Source organism: Hippopotamus amphibius, chromosome 15 (assembly GCF_030028045.1).
Source record: "Hippopotamus amphibius kiboko isolate mHipAmp2 chromosome 15, mHipAmp2.hap2, whole genome shotgun sequence".
Taxonomy (NCBI): Eukaryota; Metazoa; Chordata; class Mammalia; order Artiodactyla; family Hippopotamidae; genus Hippopotamus; species Hippopotamus amphibius.
The window spans coordinates 15,490,464-15,503,828 of NC_080200.1; the positions used below are offsets into that span (position 1 = coordinate 15,490,464).

The 13,365-nt window shown below is 56.6% G+C and overlaps 1 protein-coding gene across 4 annotated transcripts; it reads left to right on the plus strand.

Moving 5' to 3' along the window:
* The first annotated feature begins 542 nt into the window (after positions 1-542).
* FKBP8 (FKBP prolyl isomerase 8) lies at positions 543-9,780 on the plus strand. Of its 4 annotated transcripts, none has more exons than XM_057710099.1 (9): positions 543-636; positions 2,024-2,343; positions 4,542-4,711; positions 4,868-4,956; positions 5,254-5,474; positions 6,064-6,236; positions 8,118-8,195; positions 8,689-8,820; positions 9,252-9,780. In XM_057710099.1, the coding sequence occupies exons 2-9, from the start codon at positions 2,049-2,051 to the stop codon at positions 9,336-9,338; spliced, it is 1,245 nt and encodes a 414-aa protein (XP_057566082.1). In that variant the 5' UTR covers positions 543-636; positions 2,024-2,048; the 3' UTR covers positions 9,339-9,780. The 4 variants fall into 4 exon arrangements, with proteins under 4 accessions (XP_057566082.1, XP_057566084.1, XP_057566081.1 ...); XM_057710101.1 differs by having other exon boundaries at positions 5,257-5,474; XM_057710098.1 differs by lacking the exon at positions 543-636 and adding an exon at positions 1,152-1,374.
* The last annotated feature ends 3,585 nt before the right edge of the window (positions 9,781-13,365 follow it).

A 13,365-nucleotide genomic window follows, 5' to 3' on the forward strand; every position in this document is an offset into this window, starting at 1 on the left:
CCTCCTGTATGCACCAGGCAATCTTCCCGGGATTAGACAGACCACGTGGGGGGGGTGGGGTGGCGGAGGTTCTGTGTGTCCTTGGGCACGTCGCTCCCCCGCGGGGCCTCGGGTCTACAGAAGTAACTGGGGGTTCAGGGTGGGTTATCCAGCTTCTCAGGGCTGCCCTAACCGGCAAGGCTGAGCTCCTTAAGGAAATACCATTTAGTGCTGTCCTCCCAACAGCCCCCAAGGTGAGAGTACAAGGATAGAGATGTTTATCCCCATTTCTCAGATGAGCAGAATGAAGCTCAGACAGGAGCGGAGAGTCTAGCCAGACTGCGAGGCGCTGACCCGCGAACTGACTGGGATCCACAGCTCCAGGCCCCTGCCCCCGCCTCCGCCTCCGTCCGGGGGTGGTGCCACGGCCTCTGCCCCTTTAAGAACGCCCCACGGATACAAGCAGGAAGGGGGTGGTGCCTGTGCCCGAGACGGATGTGCGCGCACACCAATGAACGCTGCAGTCACTGAGGCGGCGTCCAATGGGCGCGGTGAGGGCGGGACTGGGCGCCAGAGCCTGGTTCTCGAGGCGCGGCGGCCGCGGCTGGGGGCGGGGAGGGGGGCGCAGGACCCCAGGCGGGGGTCCCGGAGCCGGAGGCACGTGTCCCGGGGCGCCGGCGGGGTCGCGCCGGCCAGGAGCGCTGCCCGGACCTGGGCTAGTCCGGGGGCCGGCGCGGCGGGGGCTGCGGCTTCTAGGCTGGGTGAAGGGCCGCGGGGGAGGCGAGCCGGGGGGCGCGGGGGGTCGGAGTGCCGGAGGGGGCGCGGCCTGGTGGGGGCAGCCAGGGGTGGGGGCCACGGAGGGTCAAGGGCAGCGGGTGGGAGCGCTGCCGGCGGAGATGTGCAGGGCCGGGGGCGCCCGAGGGTTGCGGGGGGTCGGGAGCCCCAGACTGGTGGCGTCAAACAGGCGTGGGGCGTTGGGGACTTGGGTGGGAGGTTGATGGTGGGCCAGACCGGGGCAGGAGGCGTCTGGAGAGCGTAGAGTGTTATGGGATGGGGAGGGGGGCGTCTGGGGATACCAAGGTGTTTAGGGGCGACAGAGCAGCTGTGGGGGAAGCTGGCCCGGGCTGGGGGCGGTGGTTGGCGTGGGGGGAGGGCGTCTAATGCGAGCGCAGGGGATTGTGGGGGTGGGGGCTGGAAGGGTCTCAGAAAATGGGACCCAAGCCCGAAAGGAGCAGGCTGGTGAGAGTTAGGGAGGGGGGATGCTGGGGGTTAGAAAGACGGCTCTACCACCGCCAGAGCTTGGGGCCTGGGGGAGGGGGACAGTTCTTGATGGTCCAAGGAAGAAGCCGTGGGGGTCTCGACCACTCCTGTAAAGGAGGCTACTTTGAGAAGGTGGTAAGAAGGCCTGAGAAGAGGAGAAAGGGCTCCCAGGGAATGGTTTGGGTCAAGGTCCCTGATGCTGGGGGGGTGGCATTAGGTTCAATGTATGGAAGGAAAGCCTTGGGGTTTCTGGGGGGCTCCCCTTAGGAGAAGGGACAACTGGAGGTGGGGAGCCCTGGTGAAGATTCAATTATTTTTCCCTTGGGCTCTAAAAATAGCCTCCCCAAGATCTCGGGGTTGTCCCCCTGAAAAAATTCCCAGCACCTGCTCTGGGCATTTAAGCAGATAAAGCCCCAGGTTCAAATCCTGCCTCCTGTGGTTGACTTGCTCTGTGACCTTGGGCAAATGGCTTTGCCTCTCTGGGCCTCAATTTCCTTTTCTGCAGGGGGATGTTCCCTACTTCCCCAGGGTGTTTATAAAGATTAAATAATAACTAACTGTAATCATAACTAACACTGTTTGAACCTGATACTAGGGCTTGGTGAGTGGGTTGTTAAGTCCTTTGGACAAACCAGGGTTGTTACTCTACCCACTGTATAGATGAGGAAACTGAGGCCTGGAGCCCGTGAGTCACACAGTTAATGATTGGCGGTGCAGGGAATGGAGGCAGAGGATATTTGAGGGCCTTGGTGAGATCCTTACCCCCATCCATTCCCCCCACCAGGGCCAGTTCCCATCCCTCCAGCAGCATGGCATCCTGTGCCGAGCCCTCTGCTGCGGACCCAGAGCCCACTGTCCCGCCACCTGCTGGGGTCCCACCACTTGAGGACTTCGAGGTGCTGGATGGGGTGGAAGATGCAGAGGGCGAGGAGGAGGAGGAGGAGGAGGAGGAGGACCTGAGTGAGCTGCCGCCACTTGAGGATGTGGGGCAGCCCCCATTGGAGGAGGCCGAGCAGCCCGGGGCTCTGGCCCGAGAGTTCCTGGCCGCCATGGAGCCCGAGCCTGAGCCTGCCCCGGCCCCGGACGAGTGGCTGGACATCCTGGGTAAGGAGCAGGGGTGGCTTGGGTTGATCCCCAGGGCCTGGACAGCTCAGGTTCAGGAGTGACCTTGGCCTAGGCCTTCTCCTCCCCTGAGCCTCATTTCCCCATCTCTGTTGTGAAGGAGGTTGGAGGTAAAGCATGTGGTAACCACAGTGATCACCAGCCACAGGCAATTGCTTGAGACACTTCATATTTATGACCTTTTCTTGCCCCCCACCCCCCCAGTTGCTTTCCCAGAGCTGCTGACAGGGCTCAGAGAGGCTGAATCACCTGCCCAGAGCCACACAGCCAGCAGAGCAGGCTCTGGCAGCTCCCAACCCCCACTCCTTTTCTTGGCATTTGTCTAACAAGTGCCTGTCCCCGGAAGAATGTGTCCTGAGGTCACATAGATCTGTGGAACATCCCATTTTGTTTATCCCTCTGTCTGGTTCATAGTGTTCCTTAGTGTGCTAATTGTTCAGAAAAGTCCTGCAAGAAAGAAACTAGGAGAACCCATGTATGTGCCCCCCCCCACATGCACCCCATCACAACAGCTCTACGAGATAAACAGTGCTCCTAGTTCTGTTATCTAATGTACTAAATAATGCTAATGACCACACAAATAATAGTAAAATGTTGTTACTACCACCAGTAATGCTAACGATTGAGTAACATCGAATAATATAGACACTGGTAAAATCAAATTGGTACTGATTTCACCTCCACTACGGGTATAAACTTTCCTATGCTTAAACATAACACCAGGTGATTTTTACTGAGCACTGGTTCTGTGCTAGGCCTGTGCATCGTCTTATTTTATCCTCACAACAACCCCACATTGTAATTCCTACCATATCCCCGTTTTACAAATAGGGAGACAGACTCAGAGGTGGAGGCTCTTGCCTAAGGTTGCACAGCCTCCTTGGCTGTATTAAAGTTTGGGAAGCTCTTCTCTACTAAAAACTGCCCTGCTCCCCACCTGAATGTGAGGATGGCTCTGTTTGTTTATATGCGAGCCAGCCACTTTCTGAGGTCAGAATTCAGGCTTCTAGACAAGAAAACTGAGGCCTTGAGAGGGGACGTGATTTACCCAGAGTTTACCTGGGTGAGAGGCAGTGCCTGGTTGAGATCCTACTAGCACATCCACTGTCAGTGCTCAGAAACCTCAAGACACAGGGGTCCCTCAGCATCCACTACATCAGTGGTTCTCAAACTGGATGCGGGGACATGTATAAGTTGGGGACCACTGCAGAAATTTGGAACACTCTAGAATATTCCAGAATATGAATAGACTTCCCTGTCCCTAATGTTTAGACTAGGGTCTACTCAGACTTGCGGTACTTTTTCCAGACCAGTGGGATCTTACAGAACACAGGTACCTGTCGAAACATGGGTGATTGTAGATGATGTCAGTCTGATGTGCCCCCTAGGTGTAAGCTCTCAGTTGCCGCAGCAGTTGTCACGGGATGACAGTGGGTGTCATTGTCGTGGGGGCTCCTTGAGTGGATTCATGAGGGCACAAGGCCTCATGCCTGGTACTCAGTAGGTGTTGGCTATGGCTATTTGGCCATTCTTAGATTGCTTGGAGTACGGAGGGAAACATAGTGGTCTCCTCGGTGGCCAGGGGGTTGTTGGGGCTACTTTTGCTTATAGGTCCTTCCATGATGTGGCGCTTTGGTCGGGACACACTCCTGGCATCACAGCTGCTCTGCTAACCAATCAGACTACTCACTGGGTGTCACCAAGGATCAACCCCTGATCACACCATTTTCTGGCTGGGTAGATTGAGGCCCAGATGTCACAGGGCTGAGATTGGAGCCAGAGGAGGGAGGAGAGGGTAGCTCCAGAGTTTCTTTTCTGGGCATCCCTGCTGCCCTGATTGTGTAGGCAGGATGGGTTTTCTCAGCCCTTTGCCCTCACTGAGCCTTGACTTTCCTTTTTTTTTCTTCTTTTGGCCTCACCACGTGGTTTACGGGATCTCAGATCCCTGACCATGGGTTGAACCTGGGCCGCAGCAGTGAAAGCCCGGAATCCTAACCATTAGGCCACCAGGAACTCCCTTGATTTTCTTAAGATAACGGACCAGCCAGTGTTCACTGAGCCCACCCTCAGGGCCAGTGTCATCATTCCCCACATCAATCCTGGACGGGGGGTGGTGCCCAGGGCGCCGTTGCCCATCTGAGCTGCTCGGTGACAGCCTGTTTGTCCCTGCTCCCTGGCAGGGAACGGGCTGTTGAGGAAGAAGACGCTGGTTCCGGGCCCACCAGGCTCAAGCCGCCCAGCCAAGGGCCAGGTGGTCACTGTGCAGCTGCAGACATCCCTGGAGAATGGCACGCGGGTACAGGAGGAGCCGGAACTGGTGTTCACCCTGGGCGACTGTGACGTCATCCAGGTGGAAGTGGGGCAGGGCTGGGCAGTTCTGGGTGGGGAAGCGCGGGGTGGGGGGGAGATGGGGCGATGGGGGGCGGTGGTGGTGGTGGTTGGGTGGGCAGGCACTGCTCTGCGGCACCCAGACCCCCTCAACTCATGCTGCGGCCTCCCCCGCCAGGCCCTGGATCTCAGTGTCCCGCTCATGGACGTGGGAGAGACGGCTATGGTCACTGCTGACTCCAAGTACTGCTATGGCCCCCAGGGCAGGTGAGAGCCTGCTGTCTGCAGGGGTCCACGTAGGGGTGCAGAAGTGGGTGGCACAGGTTGCTCCTCCGTCTCACCCTGTCTACCTACACCTTTTATAGAAAGGGAAACTGAGGCTCAGGGAGGGGAACTCCCATACCAAGCCACAGAGCTCAAGGGTAGTAAGAGTTAGCTTCCCTTGTGTTTTCCTGAGGAGGGGGTGACAGCCCTTTCCCGCCCGCTCCCGAGCCAACGCAGTGTGTCAGGGGTTCAGTCATGGTGGCGGCTGGGTCTGAGGGCTATCCCCACCCCATCCCCCAGCAGGAGCCCATACATCCCCCCGCATGCGGCCCTGTGCCTGGAGGTGACCCTGAAGACTGCTGTGGCTGGGCCTGACCTGGAGATGCTCACGGGGCAGGAGCGCGTGGCCCTGGCCAACCGGAAGCGCGAGTGTGGCAACGCCCACTACCAGCGGGCCGACTTCGTGCTGGCCGCCAACTCCTACGACCTCGCCATCAAGGCCATCACGTCCAGCGCCAAAGGTGACCGCCAGACCGAATCCCAGCACCCCCCCCCAGAGCCATCCCTACTAGTGCTAGAAACTTCAAGCCACAGAGGACCCCAAATTCAAAATGTTCTAGAAGAGTCCAGAATATGGATAGATGTTCAGCTATGCCTAGTCTTTAGATAGCTCTGGACTTTTGATCTGCGCCAGGTTGGTGGAATGTTACGGAGGTGCAGGTAGATGTTGGAACGTGGGTGACTGCAAACATTGTCAATTCATGTGTCCCATCATCAGGGCCTTGTTCACAGGCTCCATTTTGTAGGGTCCTTGGGAGTGCCCTGAGGACGGTGCTGGTCTTAGTCTGTGTTAGAGATGGGGAAACTGAGGCCAGAGAGGCCTGAGGTCCCCCAGGAAGTAGATGGTAGAGGCCCCAGCACTGGGAGCTTGGAAACCGCCTACCTCCTGTGACTGCGTCACTCAGAGACCCTGTCCCCCAGTCTCCTCCAGCACCAGGTGCAGAGGGGTGGCCCTTGGCCTGGGTCACATAGTCTGTCTGCTGATGGTAGGGTGTGGGGGGCTGGTGGCATGGTAACAGCAGCCACAGTTGAGCGCCATTCCCCCCACAGTGGATATGACATTCGAGGAAGAGGAGCAGCTCCTGCAGCTGAAGGTGAAATGTCTGAACAACTTGGCGGCCTCACAGCTGAAGCTGGACCACTACCGTGCCGCGCTGCGCTCCTGCAGCCTCGTGCTCGAGCACCAGCCTGACAACATCAAGGCGCTCTTCCGCAAGGGCAAGGTGAGCTGCAACAGGCGGGCAGGCTGGCTCCCCCACCCCGCGGCAGTGAGTCTGGTCCCAAACCCTAGATTTGAGAAGGGCACAGGCATCAGCTAGCCGAGCTCTCTGGGGTACAGATGGGGAAACTGAGGCCCAGACAGGTGCAGGGGTGTGGCCTGGGTCACAGCGATTCATTGACTGAGGTCAGATTTTCTGAGGGTGGGGGAGGCGCTGCACCACACGGCATGTAGGATCTTAGTTCCCCGACCAGCAATCAAACCTTTGTCCCCTGCATTGGAAGCACCAAGCCTTAACCAGTGGACCACCAGGGAAGTCCCCTCACTGAGGCCAGATTGGAACTCTGGGTCTTAGGTTCCCTCTACTCCCCGACACTGCCCTTTGGCCCATTGGTCACTGTTCCTTGCATATAACCCTTTGTGGCTCCCATCTCCCTCAGAATAAAAGCTGCGTTCTTACTGCAGCCTTTGAGGCTCTGAGCCATCTGGTCTTCCTCCTGCCGTCATCTTCCGGTATACTCTTGCTTTTTTCCATCCGGCTCAGTTTCTCCACTGCTTGTTGCCTGGGCCAGGTCTGCTCCTACCCCAGTGCCTTTGCACAGGCTGTGCCCTCTGCTTGACATATTCATACCCCCAAATACCCCCATGGGTCCTTCCCTCACCTCCTTCAAGTCTTTGCTCTGATCTCACCTCCTCAGGAAGCCCTCCCTAAAACCCCCACCCCGACCTTCTGCCCTGTCTTCATGTTTCCCATGTCATTGTCAGCATGGGCAGGTGTCATGCCTCTTGTCCACCTCCTTTAGGAAGGTGGGGATTTTGTATGTTTCGTTCACTGCTAAATGTCTAGTCCTCCAAACAGAGCCAGGCATACAGTAGGTGCTGAATAAGTGCTGGTGGAACATAGGGGTGAATTTGGCCTGAGTGGACTTGACTTTAATCTCTGTTCATCCTCACTCTGTTCGGATGGGGCATGCTTTCAGCATTTTTTAGCAGTAAACCAAGGAAACTGAGGTGCAAGCAAATGCTGGGTCACCTAAAGTGTTTGTGAGAGGCCTGAGCAGGCCAGCCAGCATTTTTTAAGTACTTTTTGTGTGTAGAGCTTTGCATAGAAACGGAGAGGAGAGAAAAGACGCTGTCCCCGTTTTTCAAGGGTTTAGAATTCTCTTGGGGGGAGTGAGACTGTCTACTCATGTAGCCTCACATATCTTTGGGTCTGCTGGTTGAAGGTGATGGAAAACTACTCAGATAGATTCAAGTAAAAGGAGTTAATGGCTTGTGGAACTGCCAAGTCAGGGGTAACTGGCTTCAGGCACGGCTGGATCCAGGTGTTTAGCAGTGTTGTGCTGATGCTGTGTCTGTCTGCCGTGTTTCTCTCTCAGGCAGGCTCCTCTCTCAGGGCGACCAAAGATGCTCCCTCCCGCTCTGCCAAAGGCTCCAGGCTTCCATCCTTCCCACTTAGCAACTGGCCTCCCAGTGGTACCAGCATAGTTCAGGCTGGATCTCATTGGCTGGCTTAAGTCACATGCCTGGCTCTGAATCATTCGATGTGGCCAAAGCTTTGGCAGCATCCAGTTGGCTTCTCATGCCAGCCAAGGTGGCGAAGGAGGAGGAGAGACCGGTGCCTGGGTCTCCTGCACAGGATGAGGCAGACACTCGGGAAGGAGCAGGTTAGGGAAATGACACCAAGCCTGGTGGGCTGCTCATGTATTCTGAGGGCTCAGTGGCGCAGTGTAGGGGTGACTGGACCCCCCGGGGCTGTTGCTAGCGATAGATTTGGATCTAGTCAAGTGGCCAGGAGCCTGGCCAGCCTGGCAGGGCTGGGTCTCTTGAGGGAGAATGGCCCAGTGTGGGTCCAGAGCGATATACTCCCCACTTCCTCCTGCAGGTGCTGGCCCAGCAAGGCGAGTACAGTGAGGCCATCCCCATCTTGAGAGCAGCCCTGAAGCTGGAACCTTCCAACAAGGTGAGCAGAATTGGGGGCACCCTGAGACTTGCCATGCCAGCCTGTCTGGGAAGTTCTTTCTGTGGTCTGCTCCTTAGCCTTCTTGCTGTGGCTCTCCCTGTGGTGTTTCTGCCTGGGCAGTGACGGGGTAGGTGCTGAAGGGCCGCAGCCCGCCTGCTGAGACTCTTATTGACCCTTGCATGGGCAGTCCGGGCTCACCCCCAACGAGGGTCCCAGAGGCCAAGGGCACTGCCAGCCTGGCCAGTGCCAGTGTCTTCAGCTTTCTTCCCAGAACCTTCCTCTCTCCTGGCCACCCTTGTTCCACCTCATCTTCTGGTTTCCGAGGAGGGTGGAGCCAGCAGCCTCCACTTTGCTGATGCCCAGAGGGTAGCAGACAGAACTCCCATGTCCCAGTGGTTCCAGTCCCAAAGGGCCCCAGAAAGGCAGACTTGCTAGCGGTGATGGTTGGCTTCTGTTGCCACCTGCGCTCACAGACACCCTCCCCCCTCCCCAGACGATCCACGCAGAGCTCTCAAAGCTGGTGAAGAAGCACGCGGCCCAGCGGAGCACGGAGACCGCCTTGTACCGAAAGATGCTGGGCAACCCCAGCCGGCTGCCTGCCAAGTGTCCTGGCAAGGGTGCCTGGGTGAGCTGGGGCCAGCGGGCACAGGGAGGCTCCCAGAAGAGGGGCAGGGACTGTGGGCAGGGCACGCCATGCCAGGGGAGTTTCTTCATTTTGCGAACATTGATGTCCTCGTGAACTGGGGTGTGCTGGACCATGCTGGGGACACAGAGAAGCCCCAGCGCTGTGTGACCAGGACCAGAGCAGAAGACGAAACATAACCTGGAGAGCTCAGAGTGGGGAATGATGGCTCCTCCAAAGGAGAAGGGGAGGTATACCAGAGGAGGGGACAGTTGGCCTGACTTTTGATGCATGGGTAGTTTTCCAAGAGTCAGGCAAGGTGTTGTCAGGCAGTGGTTTCCTGGGAGGCCTGTTTGGGCTGTGTTGCTAGCTGAAGTGCAAGACAGCCATCCTGACCGCTGTCCAGCCTCCCCTTCCTTCTCCTTTATCCACAGTCCATCCCATGGAAGTGGCTGTTTGGGGCAACTGCTGTCGCCCTGGGGGGCGTGGCGCTCTCTGTGGTCATCGCTGCCAGGAACTGACCGCCCAGGTGGCCGCCATCCCCTCCACTCACCGTGGACCCCACCCTGCGCTCCCTAACTCCCCCAGGCCCCCTGTCCACTGCCCTAACTGGCCTGGCCCCCTCCTCTGGGGCGAGGGCAGTGAGGTTTGGGGGTCGCGTGGCCCAGCGAGTAGGAGGGACTGAGCCCTACAGGAGGAAAGTGAGGCAGGGCCCGGGCCCCACGTCCAGCCCGGAGCAAGGGGGCCCTCATTCCTCCAGACCCAATTCCCACCCCTACCCCCACCCCCCTGGGTTAGGTCCCCACAGGGGCCAGCCTCAGTTTCTCCTTCCCAACAGGCCTGGGGGCAGCCCTTCCCCCACCCAGTCCCTGTCCAAGCGCCAACTCCTCTCGCCCCGCCTGCTGCCCTCTGTCCAGTTCCCCCCCGCCCCCCAAACACACAGTGAAATAAAGCCTCCCACCCCGCACCCTGCTGGCTCCGGAGCCTTCTTCCACCGTCGCTTGGGGCCAAGCCAGAGACAGCCTGCACCACGTCCAGGGTCACACAGGGCTGTGGACGTGGCCGAGCTAGGACTAGAGCGGGGGTTGTCTGCTCTCAGGCCACGGCAGACCTTTACCGAGGGGGAAACTGAGACCTGGCACAGGGGGGTGTTGCGCTCAGGGTCCCAGGTCAGACTCTGTAGGACTTCTCAGTTAGCTATGCTCCTTACCCCACCTCTGTTCACTCTGTTGCCTCATCTGAAATTGGGGACCCTGACGGGACCTAACTGGGGACTGTGCTGAGCCCTCAGTGACCATGTGGGTCTGGCTGTGCAGCAAGCAGACAGCCCCACATCTGGGCAGCAGCAGAGCCAGTGCAAAGGCCCTGGAGCAGGATGGAGCCTCCTGGCACGTTCAAGGTTGATAAAGGCGGGTGGTCAGCAGAGCTGGACCCTGCAGGGCCTCGGGGGTTACGGGGAGGGATTGGGGTTGATTCCAGGAGCTCCATCCAATCTCCTTTTCCCTACAACCCGGGGCCGTAGATGCTTCTCTTCAAAACACTGCCTGCCATCAACCAGGACAGGCAGAGCCAGTGTTTGGGCCTCTATCAACCAGCACCTTTATCAACCTGAGTTTCTTCTTGTCGCTTTATCCTGCCTCCAGGAAAGGAGATCTCCGAAATAGACCACACAAGTGTCTGGCCTGCGCCCATCCCTTTACAACCCAGGAGGGGAAGCCACTGGTCACAGCCACCCAAGCAGAAGGTGGCCATCAGGCCTTGAAACTAGGTCTTTGCCCTGCCTGCTTGAGGCCCTCTCTGGGCTACCTGATTACTCTCAGGTCACAAATCTGGGGGTGGCTTGGACCTGCTTCTCTTCTCCACCATTCAGCCCCCTTAGGTTTCTACTTTGTCCTCAAGATAGGACGGGGGCTCCGTGGGAGGTGCTGGGGCAGGGACTGTGGGTTGGCCAGGCTCAGGAGGCCTGCATCTCAGGCAGGATACCCCCCTTTCCTCGGTCTCCTTGACCTCAGGCTGGGAAGCTGGCCTGAGGGTTGGCCAGCAGGACTGTGGGCCAGCTGGGGTGACTTTCAGGCCTGGTTGTGAGAGTCATCACCACTGTCATTCCTGAGCACTGATTGTGTGCCGACAGTGGCTTTAGTCCACTGGGTACCCATAGCCGCCTTGTCCTGTGCCCATTTTTCATATATTCTGGATACCAGTCCTTTGCCAGATAGGTAGATTGTGAATATACTTCCCACTCTGTTGCTCACTTTTAATTTTCTTGATGTCTTTCAAAGAGCAGACATTTAAAATTTGATGCAGTCCGGGACTTCCCTGGTGGTGCAGTGGTTAAGACTCCGTGCTCCCAATGCAGCGGGCCCAGGTTCGATCCCTGGTCAGGGAACTAGATCCCACATGCATGCCGCAACTAAGAGTTTGTATGCCACAACTAAGGAGCCCGCATGCTGCAATTAAGACCTGGCGCAACCAAATAAAAATAAATATTTAAAAATAAAATAAGATTTGATGTAGTCAAATTTGCCAGTTTTCTTCCATTCCATGTGCTTTTTGTCAATATTTGCTAAGCCCAGTTTGTAGAGATGTTCTAGGTTTTATTTATTTATTTTTTGGCTGTGCCACATGGCATGTGAGATCTTAGTTCCCTGACCAGGGACTGAACCCATGCCCCCTGCAGTAGAAGTGCAGAGTCTTAACCACTGGACCACCAGGGAAATCCCTAGGTTTTCTTTCAGCGTCCTATGGCTTTAGCCTTTACATTGAGATCTATGAGCCACTTTGAGTTAATTTTTGTGTGTGGTGTGAGGTTGGGGTTGAGGTTCATTTTTTTCCATATAGCCATCCAGTTGTTCCAGAAACATCTGTGAGGAAGACTTTCTTTTCCCTAGTGAGTTACTGTAGCAGCTTTGTCAAAAGGCAGTTGACCACACATGTGTGAGTCTTCCCTGGACTCTGCTCCATGCTGGGGGTCTCTTTTTCCCCTTGGCAGGTTCCACGCTGTCCTGAAGACTGTAGCTTTTTAATAATGATGGAGTCAGGCTGGGTGTACCTCCCACCTTTGCCCCTTTTAATCCATGGTTGCTTTGGTTGTGTCCATTATTAGCTGAGCAGATCGAGGCCCAGAGAGGAGACAGCTCCTGCCCACGGTCCACCACCTGGAAACAACAGGCAGGATTTGGCCCAGATCAGCCTGCCTCCAGAGCCCATGCTCCACCCACCAGCTGGTTCTGCATCTTACCGCAAGTTAAGGCCAGGAGATGAGAAAGTCGTTGAATACCAGGGCCACGGTGTGGGACTTTAATGTGTTCATCCCTTTGGTCATTCCATTCTCAGTGGTCTGAACAGGGTGGGGGTGGGGAGCCAGGGCATCCAGGACGAGGAGCATTGAACTTGCCCTAAAGGCACAGGAGGCCTTTGGCGGGTGGCAAATGGTGCTTGCTCCTGGTTCAGGCATAGCACGTGCAAAGGTGTGCTGGCTGGACAGTGTGTGATATGTTCAGAGGACAACTAGGATGAGTTTTTTCACATCCAAACATATACCAGTGCCTTCTGTGTACCCTGTCTTGGGCAATGACTCAGCCTGGCTCTTGCCCTCGAGGGGTGCGACTTGTAGGGGGCCGTGAATTGGAAGTGAACATGGTAGAATGAGCACTGTGTGTGAGAGCTCACGTTTGCTGAGTACATCAGTGGGATGACCTTTGCATGCCTCCATCTCGTGTCATCCTTAAAGGACAAATTCCTGGAGGTGAGTGCTGGCTGGGGTCACCCAGTGTGGAATCATCAGTGTCTCTGAATGCCTGTCCTCTAGTTCTCCTCCTGGTGGAACTCACCTTTACTCCTTACCATGCAGATGAGGCTGCTTCCTTACCAGCCATCAGGGGATGATCTGCAACCCAGGCCTGACCAGTCAGAGCATTCCAGCCCCCTGGCCACAGTGATTGGCTCCTGGGTGGTCATGTGACCCACAGCGACCCAATCACAGCCTTCCCTGGTATTTCTGCTGGAGCCATGAGGGCACTTGGAGCCCCACCTGCTGTAGAGCAGTAAAGAAATAACTCATCAAGCTTGGGTTGTCTGAACCCTGCACATTTAAAGGACTGACCCTTGACTGGCACCTGGGAGGTCACCTCTAGACTTCTGGAATGTCCTGACTGATAAGAGTGTCTGTTTACTTGAGGCCATGGGCCACATCAGATAGCCCATGCTAACAATATGGTTTAGGGTGGGGGCTTTTGGCCACATGGTATCAGTCCAACCTCTGGATGGGCTGCAGCCTGAGCTGAATCACGTGGATGGTCAGCCATATCTCCATGACTGACCCCTCCTCCCCAACAAAAATCCTGGACAAGGCTTGGGTGGGCTTCCCCAGTTGGCAATATTGTGTGTGTGTTGTCACAGTCGTTGCTGGAGAAATTAAGTGCTGTCTGCAACCAGGAGCTTGTGCCTAGTTTCTCCTGGTTTCTGCCTTATGCACCCTTTTCCTTTGCTGATCTTACACCATATCCTTTCACTATCATCAAGCATAGCCAGGAATATAACAGCTTTTCT